At 45.4% G+C, this 21,473-nt stretch overlaps 1 protein-coding gene across 1 annotated transcript in view; it reads left to right on the forward strand.

Annotated features, from left to right (window-relative positions):
- Positions 1 to 21,473, forward strand: part of LOC128300666 (homeobox protein araucan-like) — a 74,769-nt gene that overhangs the window by 21,140 nt on the left and 32,156 nt on the right. Inside the window, exon 3 of the mRNA XM_053036816.1 lies at positions 17,901 to 18,019. Within this exon, the coding sequence (XP_052892776.1) occupies positions 17,901 to 18,019 (119 nt within the window). The remainder of the gene's footprint in view (positions 1 to 17,900; positions 18,020 to 21,473) is intronic.

Genomic DNA, 21,473 nt, shown 5'->3' on the forward strand with positions numbered 1-21,473 from the left:
AAGAAGAAATTTAAAATGCGTCGGAACGCGTTACTTAAAAACAAATCACAAAAGAAAAAAAATGCTGAAGCTTTACACAAAAGCGTCATCCGTTCCACGGGAGCAGCCATTGTTAGGCTGCCAACAAGGAAAGGAAAGGAAAACCACCACCTTGCTGGAGGCCACTTAATGAGGCCCTGTATTTCGCATTCCCGTCACGAAACCACTCACTCGAATATTCGCTGGTTTTTCATGGGTTTTCCTTTCGTTCCGGATTTCCACAACCCCGTTCCTAACAGGGTTTATCTTCGTTGGCGGAGTTTGAAAAAAATTCTTCCACGCGTGTTCTCGCCATATTCGCGCTTCGGGGATGTGGGGCCCAGTGATGTGGCAGAATGGCCGATTGGTTTTGGGATCGTACCAGGGGCAAGGGCGAGACCCCGGGGAAGATAATGCTGAAATGTGGAAGTAACTGAGTGCGACAATACTGCATGTTTATGGCTAGCGAAGGCTTATCCTTAGGGTTAGAAATAGGGAGACATCCTAAGAAAGGAGGAAATGCCCGCAAGGCTTTATTGCAAAAAATGTAGTCATCCAACGTTTTGGAATAGGACAGTACTTCTAGTTTGCCATCTTTATTTGATGTTCATTTCTATGTTGTGGTGATAAAACTTTCGAGGAGAAGAAAAATTAAAATGTTAAAAACATCTCCTGTAACCAAAATAAACCTTTTGTGGTCAAACGTTCCGTTCTGTATCAAGACTTCCAATTGGAACTTTATCATCAAACCTCAACATCTTCAACTTACAATAAATTGAACAAAGTATGGGAGCTTTCAAGACAGTAATCATCGCATTTGCCACCATGTAGACATCATTCGGAACGGTGTACAGGAATAACCAAACAAAGCAAAACAGAAACAAATGTCCTGTACTCGCTGTAAAATACCGACGTACCGTCCGAGGATTACTCGTGTAATGCCGGAAATAGTGTGGAGATGTATTTGCAAAATGCTGTACTGCATTTGGGTTAAAAGGATTCCGCACCGATACCGCTGTACATGCATGTGGCATTGGTTTGTGTGTTTGTGAATGCGCATGCGGGGCATTGCTCTGTTCGTAGTGGGCGATAGTCGCCAACCCTTTGCCCATACAGCGTCCCCAAACTGACCAAACACTTGAAAGGGGTTTTTTTTTTTTTGCTAAAGGGAGTTGTGGCAAGTTAGTCTCGACGCTCCAAACTCACCCCTTGCTGCTTCGTTATCGCTCGTCCGACAGGATCTGTGGAATGCAAAACGTTGCCACTTCCACTCGGTCCTGTGGGATGTAGAGCGATTTTTTGTGCTCCTTTTGCTTGCTACCCGTTATCGTCCTGCTTGTCTGTACATGCAAAGCACACCCATAGAATAGAAGGACTACCCATCATCGGTTTGAACCACCGCCACCGGGTTAGATCGGCGGTGGCGTGTACTTAAAATAAATGTATAACAAGATGTAAATTAAACCCCTTTTTTTGCTATAAATACGAAATTACCTAAAGTGGCTTTCACTCCCCGGACACGTGTTCGTGTTCGTGAAGCAACTATCCGTGTGTTTGTGCTGCACGGTGCACAAGAAGAAGTTGGGCTGCTTTGGCACACGCTAATGAGTGGTTCGGATGGTCGATGAAGGGAAAAACGCTGGCGGTGCATTTTGCCACTCACACTAGCGACCCCTTTCTGAAGGGGTCGTCGAGGCTCCGGACTAGACTGCATTCTGTCCCCACTGGTAAGTTTGCTGGTTCTCACCATACAGCGTGCTGCTTTAGACGAGACTAAAAACACAACTCGGATCATAGCTCGGAGAATGTGAAACTTTTCACTCAGCTCCCACCCGCCCCCGAAATGTAAGCAGATTATTGGTGTTCAATTTCATACCGGAATAATATCGCCGGAGCATGTGCTCCGGAATGTAACGGCAAGCGAACGCAATCGACAGCCCGTTTCGTGGTGGTAAAAGTTTCCCCCGTGGATTAACGCCATCCACGGCGAGAAGCCAAGGGAAAACGAACCAAACAGGAACAAAAAAAAAACCACGTTGGTTCAATCACTTAAACTGATGCTAGCGCGGGGGAAAACCGAAAATGGCAGCCGAAAACAAAACGTCCCACAAATCGATCCGATGTCAGACGGACTGATTTAACAAACCATTATCGCATTAGCGCAACAGCCTAGCAGAGTTTTGAGGCGATTTCGAAGAAGCTTATGTGACTTACGTGAAGTGGACAGTGGGAATAGTCGGAATGGTAGACTTTCCTTTGGCTCCATTCGCTTGTTAGTACAGCAACAACAACAACAAAAATCTGTCCCCATAGACATGCTCCTTGGACCGCTGAGCTAATGAGTTTAATGTTGACCCGCTGTTGTTTGGAACCGTTGCTCCGTACGAGATGGCAACTGCCGCCCCAAAAACGGTCTACAAATGAAGCAAATAATTGTGACCATTAAATGGTTCACCGAGGAAAATGTGGTGTGTTTGGGGTGTTTTTTTTTCTCTCTCTCTCTCCTTCGAGGGGTGTTCTTAACGATCTCGGTTTTCTTTTACGCTGCGCGTGTTGGATATCATTACACCTATCGGTGACATACCGGTGTATCGGTTACTGACACCGGAGGAAAGCGTTTTCCAAAAAGCGTTATCGTCGATCGGACACAGAAACAAGGGAGAGAGAGGAAAAAACCCCTTGTCAGTCAATCATTTCGAATTCGATTGGCTTTGATGAAGGGGGAGCATGGAATTGATTTTTACACCCCTAATCAATAACCGACGTTGGAAGGTTAGCTTCGAACAGCATTCACCGAAGTTTGGCTGCATTTCGGCAATAGATAACCAATTAACTAATTACTTCACCCTTTCAGGAGATAGTGAGAGTCGAAGGAAAATTCTACATCAACTTCATATTTAGCACCGTGCACCGTAGAGTGGCCAATGATAAAAGGGTGGACACATTAAATAATTTTCTGAGGCTTAATTTTGGTTTTCTCATTCAGTTTCGTGTGTGTGTGGCAATTTTCCACCACCAGGGCCCGAAAAAAGGGCCCCAAAATGCCAACGAGACGAAAGCAGTGATTATCGGCGTTCATAATTATCTCGAAACACGAATATCGTTTTGTGCCGAAACGTTCGGACAGAGCAGAGCGACACAAAACAAAAAAAACAGATTGTTATCGGTTGTTGGCATGATATGTCAGCCCGCGTTCCAGGGACCGGGGCGGTGTTTTCGGATCGAGTAGAACCCACTTCCTTCCGACCTGTGGCGCACACGGTTTGGATGGCGATAAACACCTTTCCGTTCTAATGTGTCACCACCCGGTCGGTTCTTGCGCCCTTACACAAATAGCGACTTTTGCCACATGTTTTGTTAGTGCTCGCGGAAATTGTGTCACTAATGAGATAAATCGGGAGAAAAAAAACCGCTTCGAAGAAATGGTGCACGAGTGCGTACGGAGTACCGATGCCGTGCTAGCCGTGCCACACGATATGTGTATTAATAATAAGCCAAACTTATATGGAACAACAAAGGGATGGAGTATGGTGCCTGAGGAGACCTACTCACCCCTTCCAACCACGATTTCCCTCCCCGAATGTTTCAGGACGCTGGAGGTACTAACAGAGAAAGGCAATCAATTTTGACCCCGTTTGCATTTGCTTTGATTTACCACCATTTTGTGTGTGTGTTTGATCCGTTATCGACCAATGTGCTCCCTTTTCCCTTTTCGTTCTGCCGAATGGATCCCGATTGCAAACCATTCAATATTGTTCGTGACAATTTTTTTCCCCTGTCTTCTACTTCCGCCTGCAACTGCCACGTTCGGCTTAACTTGAAACATAGCGTTATCTACGCTATCGTTACAGACGCCGTCAACGATCGTCATGCAAGGGGAACTTCGGAGGGTGGGGGGCGACCTGCTGAAGAGTGCCTGACATATCTTGACAGCAAACAGCGGAAATCAATCGATACGAAAGAGTTCGAAACGGTTCGGGTCCCGGGTGCCGGGTTAGTCGAGTTTGCTGGATTCTGCGATTTTTCGTGCGCTTCAATTGCGATTCCAGGTGTTTCGTATGCGTTGCACCTTTTGTTTTTTTTTTGCTCCTGAAGGGGAATGCTTACGAAATAGCGAATGAATACTATTTGACACAAACATCACTCTCGACAAGGGTATTTTATTTGCGTACCTTCTTGCCCGGGGGTCCATCCATCATGCAAGCGGTAGTAATGGGATTTTTCGTGAAGAATCATTCAAGGATTCTATTCGGACTGAAGTCGAATATATCAACCTATATCAACTTAAAGAACCCAACGTGTGGATCCTTGAAAATCATCTTCAAAAGAGTTTGTAAAAGATTTCAAATATTCCACTGGGTTGAGTGTCTAAAAAATTATCTAAAGTACTAAAGTACTAAGTGTAAAGACTTTGATGCACACAAGTTTCATCAAACAAACTGGATTCCTTTTGCAAAAATTTGCATTTTTTTCAGGAATTGTTATCAAAAAGTAACATAAATTCCGTATACTTAAAGAAAATGAAGTATGAATCCCATTAGAGTAGAAGATATACCTTTTATCCGTGTTTTTCGCTTATCCGGCCTAAGTTGAGTACTAAGTAGTATTGAAAGATGCAAGTAAATTAATCTGAAAAATTAATTAAACAATTTGTTACACGTGCCACATTCACAACAAGATCGTGAAACATCAACAAAAAAATTTTATATTAACGATTTGTTTAATCGGAATCAATTACCTCAGCCCCGGTGAGACGAATGGTAAATGTGGTTTTGCCCGTGGTCGTGATTGAAATTAATTTTTATAGCGCATACTTTTGCGCACCTTCACGATTCAACAAAAAAAAAAAAAAAAAACAAGCGATCCTTTTGCGCAAACTCGCGCTCCGCGAATCCACTGATTCGCGATCTAAGCTACCAATTCTGACCCGACACGGCACGGGTTATCGGTTTGCCGGTAGAAGGCGAAAGGCGAAAACCCATTTTTAACACCCACCAACGACGAATGGCGAATGGCCGTTTGCATGGCTTCGAACTTTACCATATCCATTTGCGCACCGCCCGGCACCGCCAGGTTAGCCCAACTGGTTTTAATGAGAGAAAAATTAAGGAATTAAAAAAGAAAGATACTTTTGCGAGAAAGGCGAGAAAATTGCAAACAAACGCTTGAGAACGAATGGGACGGCTGGCGAAGAAGCTGGGTAGGGGTATGGGGAGCTAAAGAAATACACAAAAAAGCACACCAAGATTAAGCGAGCGAAACATCACCGGCCGTACAGGAACGAAAACAATTTTGCTTAATTATTCGACCCCGGGACCACCAAAACGTTCCATCGAAAGCGAAGGGATATCCCGAACAAAAGGGGTCAACCTCGGAAGGTCTCCGCAATATTCTGCCTTGCTGCACCGGAACGCCAGTGGCGCGGTGAACCGAACATGGAAAAGCAGCACAACGGAGGGCTGCTGGCGATTGGAATGAAATTTATTTGCTGAGAATAAAATTAATTGACCGTTTCATTTTATCTAATTTCAAATTTACTTACGAAAACCCGCGTGTGCCGATCGCGCAAGTCGATCGCGATCGGGGTGGCAAATGTTTTGCCGGGTGTGTTGGTTTGATTTTTATTTTCCACCTTCCGTTTCGGTGAGATTTATTCCGATCGGTCGGTCCAATTCTGTGCCCAGCGCTTTGCATACCGTTCCGGACGGTGGTGTCGGCGATTGGCGATGACTTTCCGGTACGGGGTTTCGGTTTTGCTTTTTGTTTTTGGCAACTCGAGGTCGATATGTGAACGACTCATTTAAAATTCATCCCATCCCAATCTTCGTTCTGGCGGAGTTCTGGTGGAGTTCTTGCACCGCGTATTTCCTGTGGCAACTCAACCTGTCATCACCCTTTTTAGCTTGCGATCTCTCTGCGGTGCGGTCGCAACCGTTGTGAACGAGTATTTATAGACGTGCAGCGACCGTTGCCGCCGGGTGTGTGACAACCGAAAACCGATCGTCTAACACACCGCATCGGGTTGCGCGGACCGAAATTCGGTGTTGGCCGGTGGTGGAGAATTTAAACAAAAAAAAAAGGGAATCATTAAGGAGTTTTATTGATGGTGTTGTGTGCTCACCGACACCGCGCGGCGGAAAGGAAAACGCTACGCCCCATAACGAGGTGTAATAATGATGGTTCGAAATTTTAATATTCCATGCCATGGCCATGGCGGTGAAAGAGCTGCCAGGCCACCCAGGGGATTTTTCTTGCCTCCCGTGTGTGTTTTGGGTTTTGTTTTTTTGGCTTTCCTCCAACACACCGCGGGTTCACTTCAGGGTTTTTATTTCCGTTTTCCGAGTGTGGAAGTTTACGAAGTGCAAGGCACGTGCAGGCGGAGGTCGCCAGTTTCATCCACACCTCATCCGGTGGTCCCTTTCGCGGGCAGTCATCCGACAAAACGGGTACCACCCACACACACACAGGTGACAGGAGAGAAAAAGGAAGGTCCTACCGAAGAAATAAATGTATGGACGATGAATTTGGTAGCCCCAATTAAAGCATATCCTCCCGTGTTACCGTGCGCAAGGGTTTCATGCACAAGACCCGACCCGAACTGTGTGTGTAGCACGTGCAGAAGAGAACACAAAACAAGGCGAACCTTTCCCTATCTTCACGATCCATTTTTATCGACCCTGTCGTCACCAATCGACGGAGCCCACCTACAAGAAGCTTCAAAGGTAAAAGTGTGTTATCGCGGTCGGAGTGCTTTTGAGATTTTTTCCCCTCCCCACCGTCCCCCACTCACCCACACCACTTTGCCTTTGCCATGTCGTTTCGTGAGGTCCGAAGGCAATTAATTTTCATGTCGTTTGCCGGGGCCAAAACGCCAAACAACCAGGGGCCCATCAAACTGGGCTCGTGAAGCGAGATAAAACTGTACATCATCAAACGGAAAATACGGCGGAATGGCGGACGGCACTTGATACAATCCTCATTGCGAAAACGGCCATCTAACAATCGCCGAAAAAACACCAACTTAACGGTGGTAGGACGATAAAGCCACATAAAATTAATCTTAATTTGCATCTCAATTGAAGGCAACCGAGCGAATCATGTTTTTTCCTTGTGCTTCGCTTTAGCAGTACAGTAAAGGCAGCCCCAATTTACTTATCGCCAAATGGCGAATGCAAATCGGCCGTTACAAAGCTGAAGCGGTGTAATTAAAATGTTATTTAAGATTTGTAATGCAAGCTACGTCAGCAAATCAGGAGGATTTTTGTGTAAAGAAAATGTTAAATCGAACCACTTTTGCCGACGACCCCTTGATATAAAAGCTTTCCCCGATTTCCCAAATTGTGCATATGGTGGAAATTGGCCACTTTACATTGTCCGGCAGCATAAAAGCAGGCACTCGAAATTGTTAGATGTGCAGCACGATTGCCAAACAACTAATTACCGTGCACTGTATCAGACGATTTAAATTCCTTGGGCCAACCCATTACATCGATGTGTTATTAGGATTAATAATGAGCTTCCTTTTGCGGAACGAGCGCTCTGCCACCTACCAGAGCCAGAGAAGATGCAGCCACAATACCGCGAATCGCGCGCCCCTCATTCGCCGTTGTCCTTTATCGCAGCCAAAAATTCCACAACCACCGTCAGGCAAAGTGTCAAGCAATTCTTTGTTTTGTCGGAGCAACATTTTCGTTCCTCTGCCAGCGGTAGGGAATGTAAATTAATCTTCACCACGCTCGAAACCCGGGAAGGTTGGGTGGCTGGAAACAACACGTACGCTCGCTCGGACGCTGATCGGTCGTGGAAAGGTGTGTGCGCTCGAGGAGATGTTTGACCGAAAATTCCCGGAAATCGTCCCGAATGCTGCCGGGACCGTATTTTCCTCCTTTTTTGCCTTTAGACAGTGTTGAGTGTGTGTCCCCATTGTTTTGCAGTGGTTCACGCGCTCACGACCGAATGCTAAAGTGGTGTCGTCGGCCATTCGTCGATATGCTTCACCACACATCCTCATCGATGCGATTCCCCGCGAATCGTTACAGTCCAATTCAGATAGTTCACACCGATTGTGTGAATCCGGCAATATAAAATGTATAGAAATCGTATTTGTAATCTGCACCAACGGCCGTTTGCTGCCGTTTGCGCGATCGAACGGGGATCGTTCGGGGACGATTTTGGTGGCTTTTGGGATTTTTTGCTGCCATGCCGGCTGCGCATCCATGACAGCTCCATAGAAAGCAGCAGGAGCCTCGGACACCGCACAGGCATGCTCGATGCTTGTGTCGTATTATTTTGCAGCCATTCTTCACATCCTGCGCACACACGGGGAATTGTCCACATTCCACCAGAAATTGGCAACGAGAGCTTGGAAATTATATTTAAATATTTCACAGCGCAAACAATACAACGTCGGACGGCGGGGCGGTGGAAGCATAATGAAAGTGTAATGTCCTGGTGCGGGATGGTTTTAAGAATAAGGAGCATAACCCCAAATAGTTCCCACGGCAAGAAGATTTGTTTCAATTTAATAATATTTTCTACAATAAAATTAAATCTTTTAGAGTTTTCTAAAAAGTCTTAACAGCAAACCGTGATACCACACTGTAATTCACGTAACGAAAAAGACGTAGCGTTTCATTCTTCCAGCGTAAGGTGGTGTTGTGACAGCGCAAAACGTATCGTACGGCTGCGAAGCAGTGGTTGTCGATTTCGTGGTATCTAAATCTGTGTCGAAGCATATTTATGAATGGAGCGGTCAACTCGTTTTCGAGTCGCGATTTACACTCGGTACGTGCACCAGAACCACCAGGGTACCGGTTGAATGGTTGCGCTCCATCCGTACAGGCGTTCGTTCGTGCACGTTCGTTATGCTGGCAATTTCCTGCCCCGAACCGCACAGGACGCGTACGAGATCGGTACGAAAAATCGTTTGAAGAAAAATTACCTCCGTTGACGGGTTTCGACTTCGTTCGACGATTCCCCAGTGGCGATAAAGGAAAGGGTCAATCCCAAAACCATCCCGTGTCCGCTTTGCTTCTGTCGCTCGCAAGCCACGGAGTGGCAAACGGATTCCCAAAAGCCACCCTCACACACCACCCTGTATTGGGGGAAGCTTTCTTGGGGATCGGGGAAACTACTTCTCGCCGTGTCGTCCATGCAGGCGTGTTTAGTGATTCGTCCGTACCGTACCGATCGCCGAACCGAACCCAATGTTCGGTGGCACAGGACAACGAATGCACCGTGGCGTGGCGTTGTCTTGCTGCTGCACTACAGCTTTCATATTATATTTATCTGTCGCTGCCGGGATGCGTGAAATCCGTTGGCCATAAATTGCCACTTTGACTTGTGTCTGAATTTACTGCACACATTTTCAGCAATTCAGTGGTTTCCACCCCCTCCACCCAACGAACAACGAACGTCCGCGGTACGGGGCGCGAACAATTTACTTCTTTTAGGCGCATTAAAACGCACATGACCGATCGCGATCGCGGAACAATAATAAAATAAACATAAAGGCTGAAACGCGGGGAAAAATAAAGCGCACGTGAAACGATCCGTTGGCACGTTTTTTGCACGGTCTATGTTAGCTTTATTTATTTTGACAAGCTCTACAAATTGGAATGGCATTGTTTCGGTTTCGTTAGCAGCGCGTGATGACGATTCGCGCGGGTCGCGATCATCGAACCCAGGGGAACCCGGTTGTTACGGTGAAGCCTGCTGCTAGATGCTGCTCCAATGACGTATGGAAACGTATTTTAATGCCACTAACAAGATTCAACCGATGGGAGGCTACGTCACGAGCCAATCGAACGAATGGGCGATCGAGATATGGGTCCTGGGGAATAAAAGCAGGAAAATAATTACCTCGAAGGAAAAATGTGTATGCAAAGCTTTCTTAACGCCCGTCTTAAAACGTAACGAATTTGTTACCATTTTGTTTCGGGAATAATTTTTTATTAAAGATTTACACTCTGGAATACGTTTGAACTGTCCACGGAAGGCAATGACAGCAAGTTTTTTTAAATTTATTTTCTTGCCAGTAAAAACATGCACACCATACATCTAACATTACGTCCTAAAACACCCGATCTTCGGAGCTTAAAAGCGAAGGGTGAATCTAATTATCATTAAAGCACTCATTACATGCAGCGAGGCACTAGCGAAAAACAAAAGACCAACCGCTATCCGAGAGCGAAAAGAAAATAGCGCGCCGAGCGTTTCGTCGCTTATTGCCGGTTGTAGTCGTTTGTTTCATTACCGCGCGTCAGCGAAGAGTGACGGCTGCATCCCGGCTGCGTATTGACTCTTTATGCTGCTGCTACACTGCTCCGCACGTACATACGTAATTACGATAACGTAAAGCGATAAGCAACCGGCCACATGGTGACAATTTTTGCATACGGAAAATGAAAATATTAACCCAACAAAACGGCAAAAGCCAGTGCAGGTCGTATTGCTTCGCCGTGCCCTTCGGATGCAGATGCAGCGGTCATCAATCAACTCAAGCCAAAGACTTTGGGTACCGTCGTGTGGCAGCTGCAAATGGGTGACAAATTTTCTTCTCATACCGTAGCTTTGTTTGGGTTTTTTTTGCTTCTGCTACGCCCAAAGCATAAACTCCCATGCCAGTGGACAGTGGATAGGAAACGGGGAATATGTTCAACGAAACAAACTCTAATTAACTTGCAGTGCATTGCAAACCGCTTGTGTCAGTCAGCGTTTACAATTCCACGTGGTTTCTTCGTCTTGGACCGTCTTTGATCAAGTTGTAAAACTAATCTTTTCAACACTCGTCGTCCGTTGTGTGAGGGGTTTTTTTTTCTTTCTTATGTCTTACCGACAGATATGTTCGCTTCCCTGCCGTGCACCGTACTGCGTACTGTAGTGTGGCTTTTTGCACACCATATCTTTTCTTTTTGCGTTTTTTCTCTCGTTTTGTCCATGTAGTTGCGCACAAATCGGCCTCCCGGGAGTACGTTGTCCAAGTGGTGGAAAATGTACTGAAAAACTAAATGATAAAACGATAAAGAACGGAAGGTGAAGAAATAGACACATAGAAAGAGAGAGAAATAGAGAGAGATAGAGAACGGAGGAGAGAAACTCCATGAATTTTCAACACCAGCCAATAAACTTTACCACCCCAAAGCAGTAGAAAAGGCTTCGGAACACAGGCTAATACATTGCCGCATATTTAATGTCACTCTGATATTGTCATTAACACAACATAAATTCCGTTACTATCATCATAATTCAGGGGGTAGGTGATTTTGTTCCCCTTCTCCCACCCCCTTCCGGAACCCTTTTGAATCGTTTGTTCCACGCAGGCTATTACTAAGCGCGCTCTCTTGCTACCGTTATTTAGTATCGCCATCAACAGGGCACCCCCCGGGTGCGCCTTGGACGAGCGTGTTCGGTAGCCGTTTTGCCATAGCTTTGACCGGTTTTGGTTTGTTTTCTGCTTCTTTTCGTTAACTAGGATTTTATTTTATTGTGCCACTTTTAAGCCCCATTCAAACGTTCAGCTCGTAGCCGGAACGCGCACCGTTTGTCGCACTGGTTGTGCTAATAATCTTTATCTGCCTTGGGTTTTTTTTATTATTTTTATTTAACAATCCACCTGAGCGTTACGCACCGGCAGCACGACGGGCGCACTGAAAAGGGTTTTGTGCGATGAAGAAGAGATTTATAGATTCGATGAAGATATTTATTTGCTGTCCACTTTTATGGCAACTAAATCGAATCTTATCATCGTAAAGAGAACATAAATATTTTATATTTCCATTAAATTGATGAGAAAATATATTTTGGAAGCTCTTAAAAATGTCCAGACAACAAACATTTCATCACTTGTTAACCATTTTTCAGCCACGCAAAACAACGCAACGCGCACACGACATCGGCGTCCGTCCGTTTCCGTGTCAATCCTAAATCATACAAAAACTTCACGCAAACCGTTCTAATCCTTGTCCGTGTGGTAACAGTTGGAAGATGGGGGAAAAAAAACGCCCAGAGCCGTAGCATTCGGCAGCCGGCTTGCGTGGAACGGGATTTAATTTCTTAAAATATGCAATTCCATGAATGTCGAGCAGGATTATGGTGGTTAAATTAAAAGGATTTAAGCACGGAGTTGTACAATTTCGCTTTTATCACCTGATTTATGCGGAAAGTTTCGGCGAGTCCGGCCAACGGTGTCTGGATGTACTTTTTTTTGCTTTCCTTTGCCGGCTTGCGGTGGTTTTGTGATCATTGGGACGTCCGGGATGGCTTCCAGCTTTGGGGAATTGGGTTTTATAACTTTCATCACCTCTAGCGCTGTGGTTGTGGATGGAAACGATTGAAAGGATATTTTTTTTATAAAAAAAACTCATCTGAGAATGATTGTCTGACACTCTCCTTTGAATTTATGGCAGAAGGTGGTCCAATTTGCTGCAATGATAAGAAAACTTTTCGCTCATGTTAATCACCCAAACTGATGTTTTACTTCGTATTTTTGTTTAGCTTGATGATTGCTGTGCGTCGCGTAAACTAACACCACGGTGCCGATTAGCGAATTGATATGGTCTGTAGCGTCGGCCCGTGTGCCCCCGAACCGCTCCGAAACGATAGCTTATTAGATTAATGCCAAGCTTGCATTACAAATTTTGACCTTAATAAATAAACAAGATCAGGGAAAACGGCACATAAAACCAGGGGAAACAGACCCTCGCACACATAAAAAAGCTCTTGTACATTATTTATGATTGTGGTTGAGAATAGGAGCATCGGATCCTAAAACAGCCATCGCGTATAGAGTTGTTCTGTGCGCGGTGAGGCGAGAACAAAAAAGGGGTTTTTCGACCGATCGGTAAGCGAAGGGGGTCGTAAAATGGCGGAAGCGAAGGGGATGTCCGGGAGGCGCCAAAGGAAGATGCTTGGGGTGTAGCGCGGCGTCATGCACCGTACATGGCGATTTCCTTTCATTAGCACCTGCTCCACGGGTTAAACGGTCCGAATAACCGAATACCGTACTTAGTAGCACAGCGTGTTGGACATGATCAAGTGATCGTTAAGGGAGCAGGGGTAAGGGAGGGAAAAGCTGGGAAGGTAGCAACGCACAACCAAACATGCACACGCATCAATTCCCATAAGACAAAAAGAAGAAAAAAAAACAGAACACATCAGGCATATGATGTGCGATGCGTTAAGGAGCATTTTTTCCATCAACGTCGAATGCGTTGCGATCGTCCCCCCCGCCCAACCCCCGATAGGGAATGTTCGAAGGGCCTAGCCCCGCCGGTTCGGTTCGTCCTCGGCGCACGGGTGCCCAGCAGCAGCGTGGGAAACGGAGGGCAAGAAAAGGTGCAAAGTAAAAACGCAAACGAAATACACTCCGCAGGAATTAATAACTTAATTTTTATCGACGGAATGCCACTTTTGACCGTGTCTGGTTGGGCCGGTTGGTTTTGCCTGCCACGAATGTCCGCGGTCTGGAACCGAGGGAGGAAAGGGGGTTTTGGACGACGATACTTGTTTGCTTAGTGCAAAACGATCCAGCATTTGTGGCAGTTCGTTTCGCGAGCGATATAAATTTATTAATTATGAACGGTGGCCACGCTACTGCTGCGTATCGGCCTGCTGCCATTTGCTTGTTAAACCCATCTGAAGACACTGAAGACGATGCACGATGGTCCAGAGGTGGACGTTTGGTTAAAAAAAATCTAAAATCCTCTGAAAACCTGCAAGTAGAATGAATTTGTAACGGAAATTTCTAAAGATGGCTCCATCTTGCTCATTATCCTTAAAGATATTCAAAGTTATAATGAAGAAAAAACTATATTCATTACAACATTTTAACCAATTAGATAAGGTTTAAGAAGGTTTAAGAATATCTGCATCTTCTGGAGCATGGCAAATAATTTATATCAGGAGATCCAATGGATAATATCGTCTAGAAGAAAAGGGAAATCGAGAATCTAAATATTCAATACCAAATTTGTGTTAAGATACTAATATAATTGTTTATATAAATAAAATTACGGAACGTTTGAGGCATTCGTTTATTAGCCTGTACCACTGTGCGCCACTCGAATGGGAGCAAGGTGTTTCTGCACGGCAATGGAAAAAAATATGCCTCGAAACAGAAACCATCCAAGCAACCTTCGAGAGGGACCTTCCCCCAACAGCAGTCGGGGAAAATGGGATCAATCTATGCTGCTTATCATAAACACGTTAAATATGTCCACTTCAATCGTGCATGGTGAAACGAGACACCAAGCAGCCGCAGCGGATGGCGTCCGAAATCAGCTCGATTTATCTGGCAGCTTCCCATTTTGCAGCGTCCGTAGAACGGGACGGGACAGCACGGATGGTCGGAAACCGGTGAAGATGGTCCATTTGTTAGCCGGAGCTGATAAATGGATTGCCTTCTTTAGCTACTGGTATTATTTCTTTTTTCCAACCCCATTGCTGGCTTCCTTCTTCAGGTGCATCGAAATCCCCTCTTACGGGGCGATGCGTGCGAGAACCTGGGGAAGGAAATAAATGTATTGCTAATAATCATAATAATGTGTGATAAATAATAAAAGAAAAGGAAATAAAATAAAAAATAAAAACGCTTGCCAGTTTCGCACGGCCGGTACCGGTGCGTATGTGCTGCTTTGCGAGGAAATATTGCGACCCAAGCACAACTCAATATCGCGTTGATGAACTGTGGCACCGCTTGAAAGATGGGACCGGCGAAGGTACGGGGCTAAAGTAAACAAACGAGTTTCTCCACCGGCCATAAAACATGCCGGGACTGGGCAGGCTGGACGCAACCAAAACCACGCACGCGAAATGCGTGCACTCACAAGCGCGAATAGCGCGCGGGCCCGTTTGAGGGATCGTGCGTGAAATGAAGAGTGGCATATTATGCTGATTGAACGGTTGGAAAAATCGGAAAAGCGCGGAACGGCAACGGGTCGGATGGTGGGCCGAACATGGGAATAGACGCCCAAGACATTTCCAGCCTGGAATGCAGTATCGAAACAAGTGGCGTTATTTCTATTGCGCTATTTGCACGAAGGAGAACGAAGAAGTGCACCAGCGTGTATCGCGCGGCGAAGAAAGAAGATGCCAACAAGTGGACCCCGGTACACAAAAGCCGAGCGCACAAAACGGAGCCCCCGATGAGCGATGAAGCGGGTTCTCTGTCCCAACCCCCCCTACTCCACTCTGGCCCGATTGTGACGCCATTCTCTTTTAATACCCTTTTATTGTTGGTTTTATAGCTTGTAAAAGGATACCTTCGTATCACCTTGATGGCATTTCGGTGGCTTTTAATTGAAACATAAAAAATGTCGTACGACGTTACTGTGCACCGGCATCGGTGAACAATGCGCACCGACTGCATGCGCCGTTTTGCTTTGCGCGAGGGTTTCTCTTCTCAACTTCACCATACCATCGATCGTTCCCGTTCTGATCATCGCGATGATGGTGATACCCACTATCGTAAACTATTGTTTGATGTTTGATGGTTGGGATCAAGTTGTAACGATCGTTTAGCTGTCCCGATTGTGTTGTAAGTGATGTAATAGGGATCGATTTATTCCAGGGATGGAGTTTTGTTTCACTACCAACCTGGTTTGTTGGAGGACCCTACTGGTTTAACAATAAAGGATAATAAATAAGAAAGGACCTTAAGCAGATAGGCCAAACAGGAATAATTACATGATTTTTAAAATTATAGCAAATTTATAGCAAACTGACAGTAGACAAACTATCATGATAAGTGAATAAACAGTGGCAAATAGGAATCCTGAGGAGTTAGACATCAATTGCACAAGCGAACTGATAGAAAATCCTTCCTTCACGATCGGTGGATTTTTTTCTTTCACTGCTTTTGTATGTTAACTTGGAATGCATCTTTTGTTGGAATATAATTCTTGATACATCTGTTCATATTCAGATGCTTATATAGAGAAGTCAGATGCTTATTCAGAGAGTTATATAGGAAAGTTCTGATTATTGTGAGTCACGTTGGCCGTTAGGTTTGTGTTCGTCTATCAACCTCGTCTATATCTCAAAAATTCCACCTTCAAACATTTTACATTTTTCTTTTAAACACATTGGCCTTTAGGTTTGTGTTCATCTATAAACTATGGTAATATATCAAAAATTTAGCTTATGATTCTTTACAATCTTCCGATGTTTTCCTAAACATCTAAAAATATATTCAGAGTAGAAGTTCCTAAAAGAATCCAAATAAACTCTTTCCATAGATCAGATTTGCTATAATTTCTTGTCTCATTTAGCTTAATTTATATCGCATCAAATGAAATTGTGCAAACAAGTGTTTTACACATTTATTTACGTATTCACACACACTCGTGAACCTTCCTTCATTCCTTACCCCGGTAAAGGAATTTTACACCAATCCGGCCCACGGCCCCCGATACGGGCGAGTAGCTTTCGGGTAGTAAAAGCAACAAAAGGTGCTTATAATTTTATGCGCAGCACATATTTTGTTTTAAATAAAAATGTTATAATTAAGAACCGTCGTTTTCGGCCTGTTATGTTATGCCTGTTAAAACGTGAAACACGCTGAAACCTGAACCGGTGTGTTTTGGGCGGAGGGAAGCCGGGAAAACGTCGACTGTTTTGGGGGGGGAAAGGGAATACCCATTTTTCCGATGCTTTTTGGCCGATTGAAGTCGGTCAGAAGGCTAGCACAGCACATGCACCTCCAACTCCTCGTAAGTCATTCGGGGCGTTTATGTGTGTTTTAACAGTTGATTTTGTGTGCATTTCTGTTTGTTTGTTGTTTTTGTCTTCGCCCGTTTAAAGCTGCCGTGTTTCGTGTTGCCCGTTTATTGTTTTACGCTTGAAGTGGATTGTCGCCCCTCGGCTGGCGAACGATTCCCTCCCCCGCCCCGGTTGCTCCGGTGGATTGTTTTCACTGATCCATCGCTCCGTTTCGATAATTAGCGCTAACAGAGACACAGAGAGCACAGTGTGAGGATAGGAAGTTCAACCCCATCGCTGGCATTCATTTCTACAATGAAGCAAGTCTGGTTTATTTACTCTTTTTTCCAGCGCACGCTTGTTGGTTTACAGCGCTGCAGAAGGGTTCAGAGTGAAAAGATAATCTGGAACGTATGAAATCATAAAAATACACACACAGAAAAGGAAAACTCCCCCTGGTGCATTAAGGGATGCACCGGACTGAGGAGAAATAAACACCATGAGATGAGTATATTTGTTAATCATAAAAAAAACAACAACGGAGCGCGCAAAAAAAAAAGGGGAGCAACAGCAAACAAGCATTCTCTCGTGTCGTTGTTCTTAGCACACTGTTGCACACTTCCGAAAAGCTTGCAATTCATCTGCAAGCTTTCCACCGGCATTGAGGCTGGCCCGAATGCAAAGGGTGGAAAAGAGAAATGAAATCACCACCATAAACGTACTTGCCTCGTACACATTAAACGGGAACGCTTGCACTGCAAAACAATAATAAAATCATAAAAGTGTTAATTGTTTTGTTTTGTTCGGGCTAATTCGAGTCGCCGTAGACGGGGTGCGGGGGACAGGAATTTTTGGCGGCATGGCAAGCGTCAACGCACCCCTTCTCCGGGTGCCTCAACGGTGGGGCCGTTAATAATGGCCGTTCTCGATCGTAATCTGCACTGGTGCAATGCGAGACACACCACGTTATACTTAAGCGGCCATGGTTCGTTTACATTCGTGCGAGGTTTGCATTCAATTTACTTATGTTTTCCTGTACCTGGTGTGTTTTGTGATTAGCAAGTTGCAATATTTGCAACAACCAGGAAGTAAACGAATGCGACGCAAATCACACTGTTTGGGCGACTGTTTTGCGACTTTTCTTTATCATCGCTTTCTTTATTCTCTTTCTTTCACCCTTGCAGAGCAACCCCTACGCGTTGAAGGACAGTGGACCAACGAGTGATATGACAGCGTGGACTTCCGCCGGATTGCAGCCTACCACGGGATACTACCCGTACGATCCAACCCTAGCTGCCTATGGGTAAGTTCGTCTGGGTCCTTCCGGTCCCCATTGTGGCATCAATGCCCGCTTTATCATGTTAAACAGATGAACTGTAGGGGGGGCTTTTATTTCGTCGGGATTTTTCGGACTTTGAACGGATAATTTATTGGCCGGAATTTTGCTAGCAGGACAACGCTTACGAGTGAGCGTGAAGAATGCATGTACGCGCTTCGCCCTACACTGGTTGCAGTCCTTTCGCGCGCCGGCAAACGGGGCGAAACAGGAGAGTAAATGTTTGGGGTTGTGATTCAATTTGACCACGGCTGGAACTAACCGAAAGTCGAAAAAGAAAACCCCTCCTTAGAGGGGAAAAAGAACAGAAGGAAAGTAGTTACTTCCTTCCTGCACTTTCCGCACGCGGTTCATTATTATTGGTGCTTGACGGTAGTTTTTCCTGCCAATTTTCCACCCCAAAAGCGAAGTTTGTTCCCGGTGTGGGTCAGAGGTGTCATTTTTTTTGTTTGGTGTTCGATCCTTAGACGGCTGTACCATATTGTTTCGAGGCAGGAACACATTCCAGCAGCGCGCCATAACTCATGTTTCACTTCCGAGTAGGATGTACGCCGGATGGTACGTGGTATAGGGGGGAAAAAAAGGAGATTGAGTTTCCCATGCATGTACTGCGTGCGCGGTCGTTTCGTGGCATAGATTTGTGGTCACCATTACCGGGCCACCAGTTTCGACGCTGCCGGCGAGAATAAGAATAAGAAGAGAGCCATTTTCTATGCCCACCCCCCTACCACCCCCTCAAAAACCCACCCTACCCGGGGTCGAATGTAGCGTGACGAAAGGTAATTCCTTTGCGTATTGACGCCTTTTGGGTGGCCAATAATCAAACAGCTTTGCTTTGGATCACTGACGGCCAAACTATGTTGCACCCATAAAACGGTCTTTATCGACGGAGGGAAGGAATTTATTTCGAAGCATTATTTTCAACCGTTCACAGTGTTGTTCGAAAATAGAAAGGGTTCCTAAGACGGTTGAAGGTAATAAAGGAAAAAATAAAACAACCCGATCTCTTTTTGCTTCAATATCTCGCTAAAACAAACTGGTTTTTAAGCAAAGAGGTAAAAAAAATACAAAACAGGAGCAAAATGCTGAGCTATCGATGCATATAAACTGTAACAAAGGCTATGTAGCAGCAGCAGCAGCAGCAGCAGTTTGTCCTCCTCGATCCCCCATCTCAACACCAATTTTCTCGCACTTCTTTGCTGGTACTGGAATGTGCAGAAAATTAGCATAAACGTTCGGTGGACCCAATGGAACATCAGGCTGTTCGACATTCGGGTGTAACTAATTACAGCCAACGAACGGACCTGCACGCGTGCACCAAACTTTTGCTGTGTATTAATGCATATCCTTCCGTGAGTAAACAACTGCTCGAGAATTCCGGCAAAGTTCGCACATCTTGCCCCCCCCAAACCCAACTCTCAAACACCAGCTGATAAGACACCGCAGATGACCGCAAGGCCCTACCGACCCTGTTGGGTGTTGGGGCTTTTATCGCGTTACCTTCATTTATTGCACATTCCACTCTACGCAGTACCGTGCAGCTGTGAAGAGACCGGCGAAAATTGGAAAAGCGTATACCGGTTCACCACCTGTCAAAATTTCGTGACAGTTCGTTTCCCCTTTTTGGCGGAGGGGTTGACGCGAATGAAAGCAATACATCTAAGGGTAGTGGCGTTACGCATGTGTTTTTCCTCCCCAACCGGCACCTCATTACAATGCTGCCCTTTTTTAAAAAGCAAAGCGCTTCTGTGCGCTTAAAATAAACGTTAACATTCATTAATTTTCCAATAACCGACAAATTAGTAAGAAATAGACAGAAGGGGGTGGTTGGGGTGTGGTATTGTTCTTGTTGCTGCCTCACGAAACAAGGTTAACTAAATGTATTCGCCTTCATGATTGGGAGAAACATGTGTAACGTTTTTTCCCTTCCCCTCCATCCAGCCTTGCCCGAGTGACTCATCTTAATGCACCGTGCTCATGCGATCGTACGGTATAAGGTTCTCGTTAGCAGAAGTCACTCGGATCACATTGAAGTTTGCTAAAGCTTGAGCATTTCCTTATGTAACAAAATTACAAATGCCAACACTCGAGTATTTTTTTCACTGGAAAAGAGAATTAAATTAAGAAAACAACCTGATTGTAGATTTACCATTGCAAAAATATCGGAACCCTCTTCTTTAATATCAGCTCAACCCGAGGTTGACGCTGCCGTATAATCAGGGTTTATTATAAATTTGCAATGCGCGAACATAAATATCTCATGTTTTGATTATTACCATATAAATGCACTACACATACCACGCATATTAACACATCGAGCGCACAGTGGTCGTGGCTTCCCACCGTGCCGTCACTCGTAGCCACTTCACACCGCGGTACAAAACGGGACCGTACCCGAGAAAGTGATAATTTCCCGTCCGTTTCGGCCAGATCGGATCGGTTCTGAGGGCAGAACGTAGAACTTCCCATTCCCCGTAGAACCTCCATAATCACGGAAATTATGCATCGCCCACACCGTACACACTATTGCGGCATTTGTCCAGGGGTTGGGGTTGAATTGCACATGCAATTCCGGCTGGGCACCGAGAAACTTTCAACTTGCGCAAGCACATGTTTCGGGGGGGAGTGGGGCCAATTGAACGCAATGCGAGAGTCTGCATCGCAGTCAGTGCGGCGATCGGCATGCAACTTGCATATGCACATTTAATTTTTAATTACACACCATCGCTCAACTTCGATCGTATCAGACGGGCAGCATCTTTTGCTACCACAACCGGAGGCACCCGCAGGTTCCGGGTGTTCCTGCGGAGGATGCGGGAAGTATCATAGCACGGAAAGTGGGCGACCGTGTGGCACGATTCCGGTGAGAATCATTTTGAATAACATATGAAGCTATTATGTTGCAATTGAGAGCAACTAGCGTAGGGCTCCGTGTATGTGTTGCCACTGGGCACACTGGCGAAAGATTTCATCAACCCCGAAACGTATGGCACCTTTCGAACCTTTACCACTCCGTCCTGGATGGTACTATCAAACAACGATCCCGGGGTAAGGTTTGGAGAAGGTGCCGTTTCGTGGCCGTCGCAGCGTTGTGTTTACACCGCTGCAGATTGCCGGTTGTAGCGCGCGCGCGCGTTATTATTATTATGATGCTTTGGAGAGTTACAGCTCGTGAGCTGATTAATGGCAGGTAGTTGGCACGGTCTTTTTTGGGACGTGTAGAGCTCCCGGTTTGCAGCAATGCATCATCTTCTGGAGAGATTATACGTTTAATAGCGTCACTCATGAATTGATAAAGGTTCATCAGCCGTACGATGCGTGCCGAGAGCTGGAAAGGATGAAGTTGCAGTTTAACAAGCTTTTACTGCTGTCTCGAGTGTGTGTGTTTTATGTGACAGAGCTGTAACCCTCCGGATCATTA

Source organism: Anopheles moucheti, chromosome 3, assembly GCF_943734755.1.
Source record: "Anopheles moucheti chromosome 3, idAnoMoucSN_F20_07, whole genome shotgun sequence".
In the NCBI taxonomy this organism is placed as follows: domain Eukaryota; kingdom Metazoa; phylum Arthropoda; class Insecta; order Diptera; family Culicidae; genus Anopheles; species Anopheles moucheti.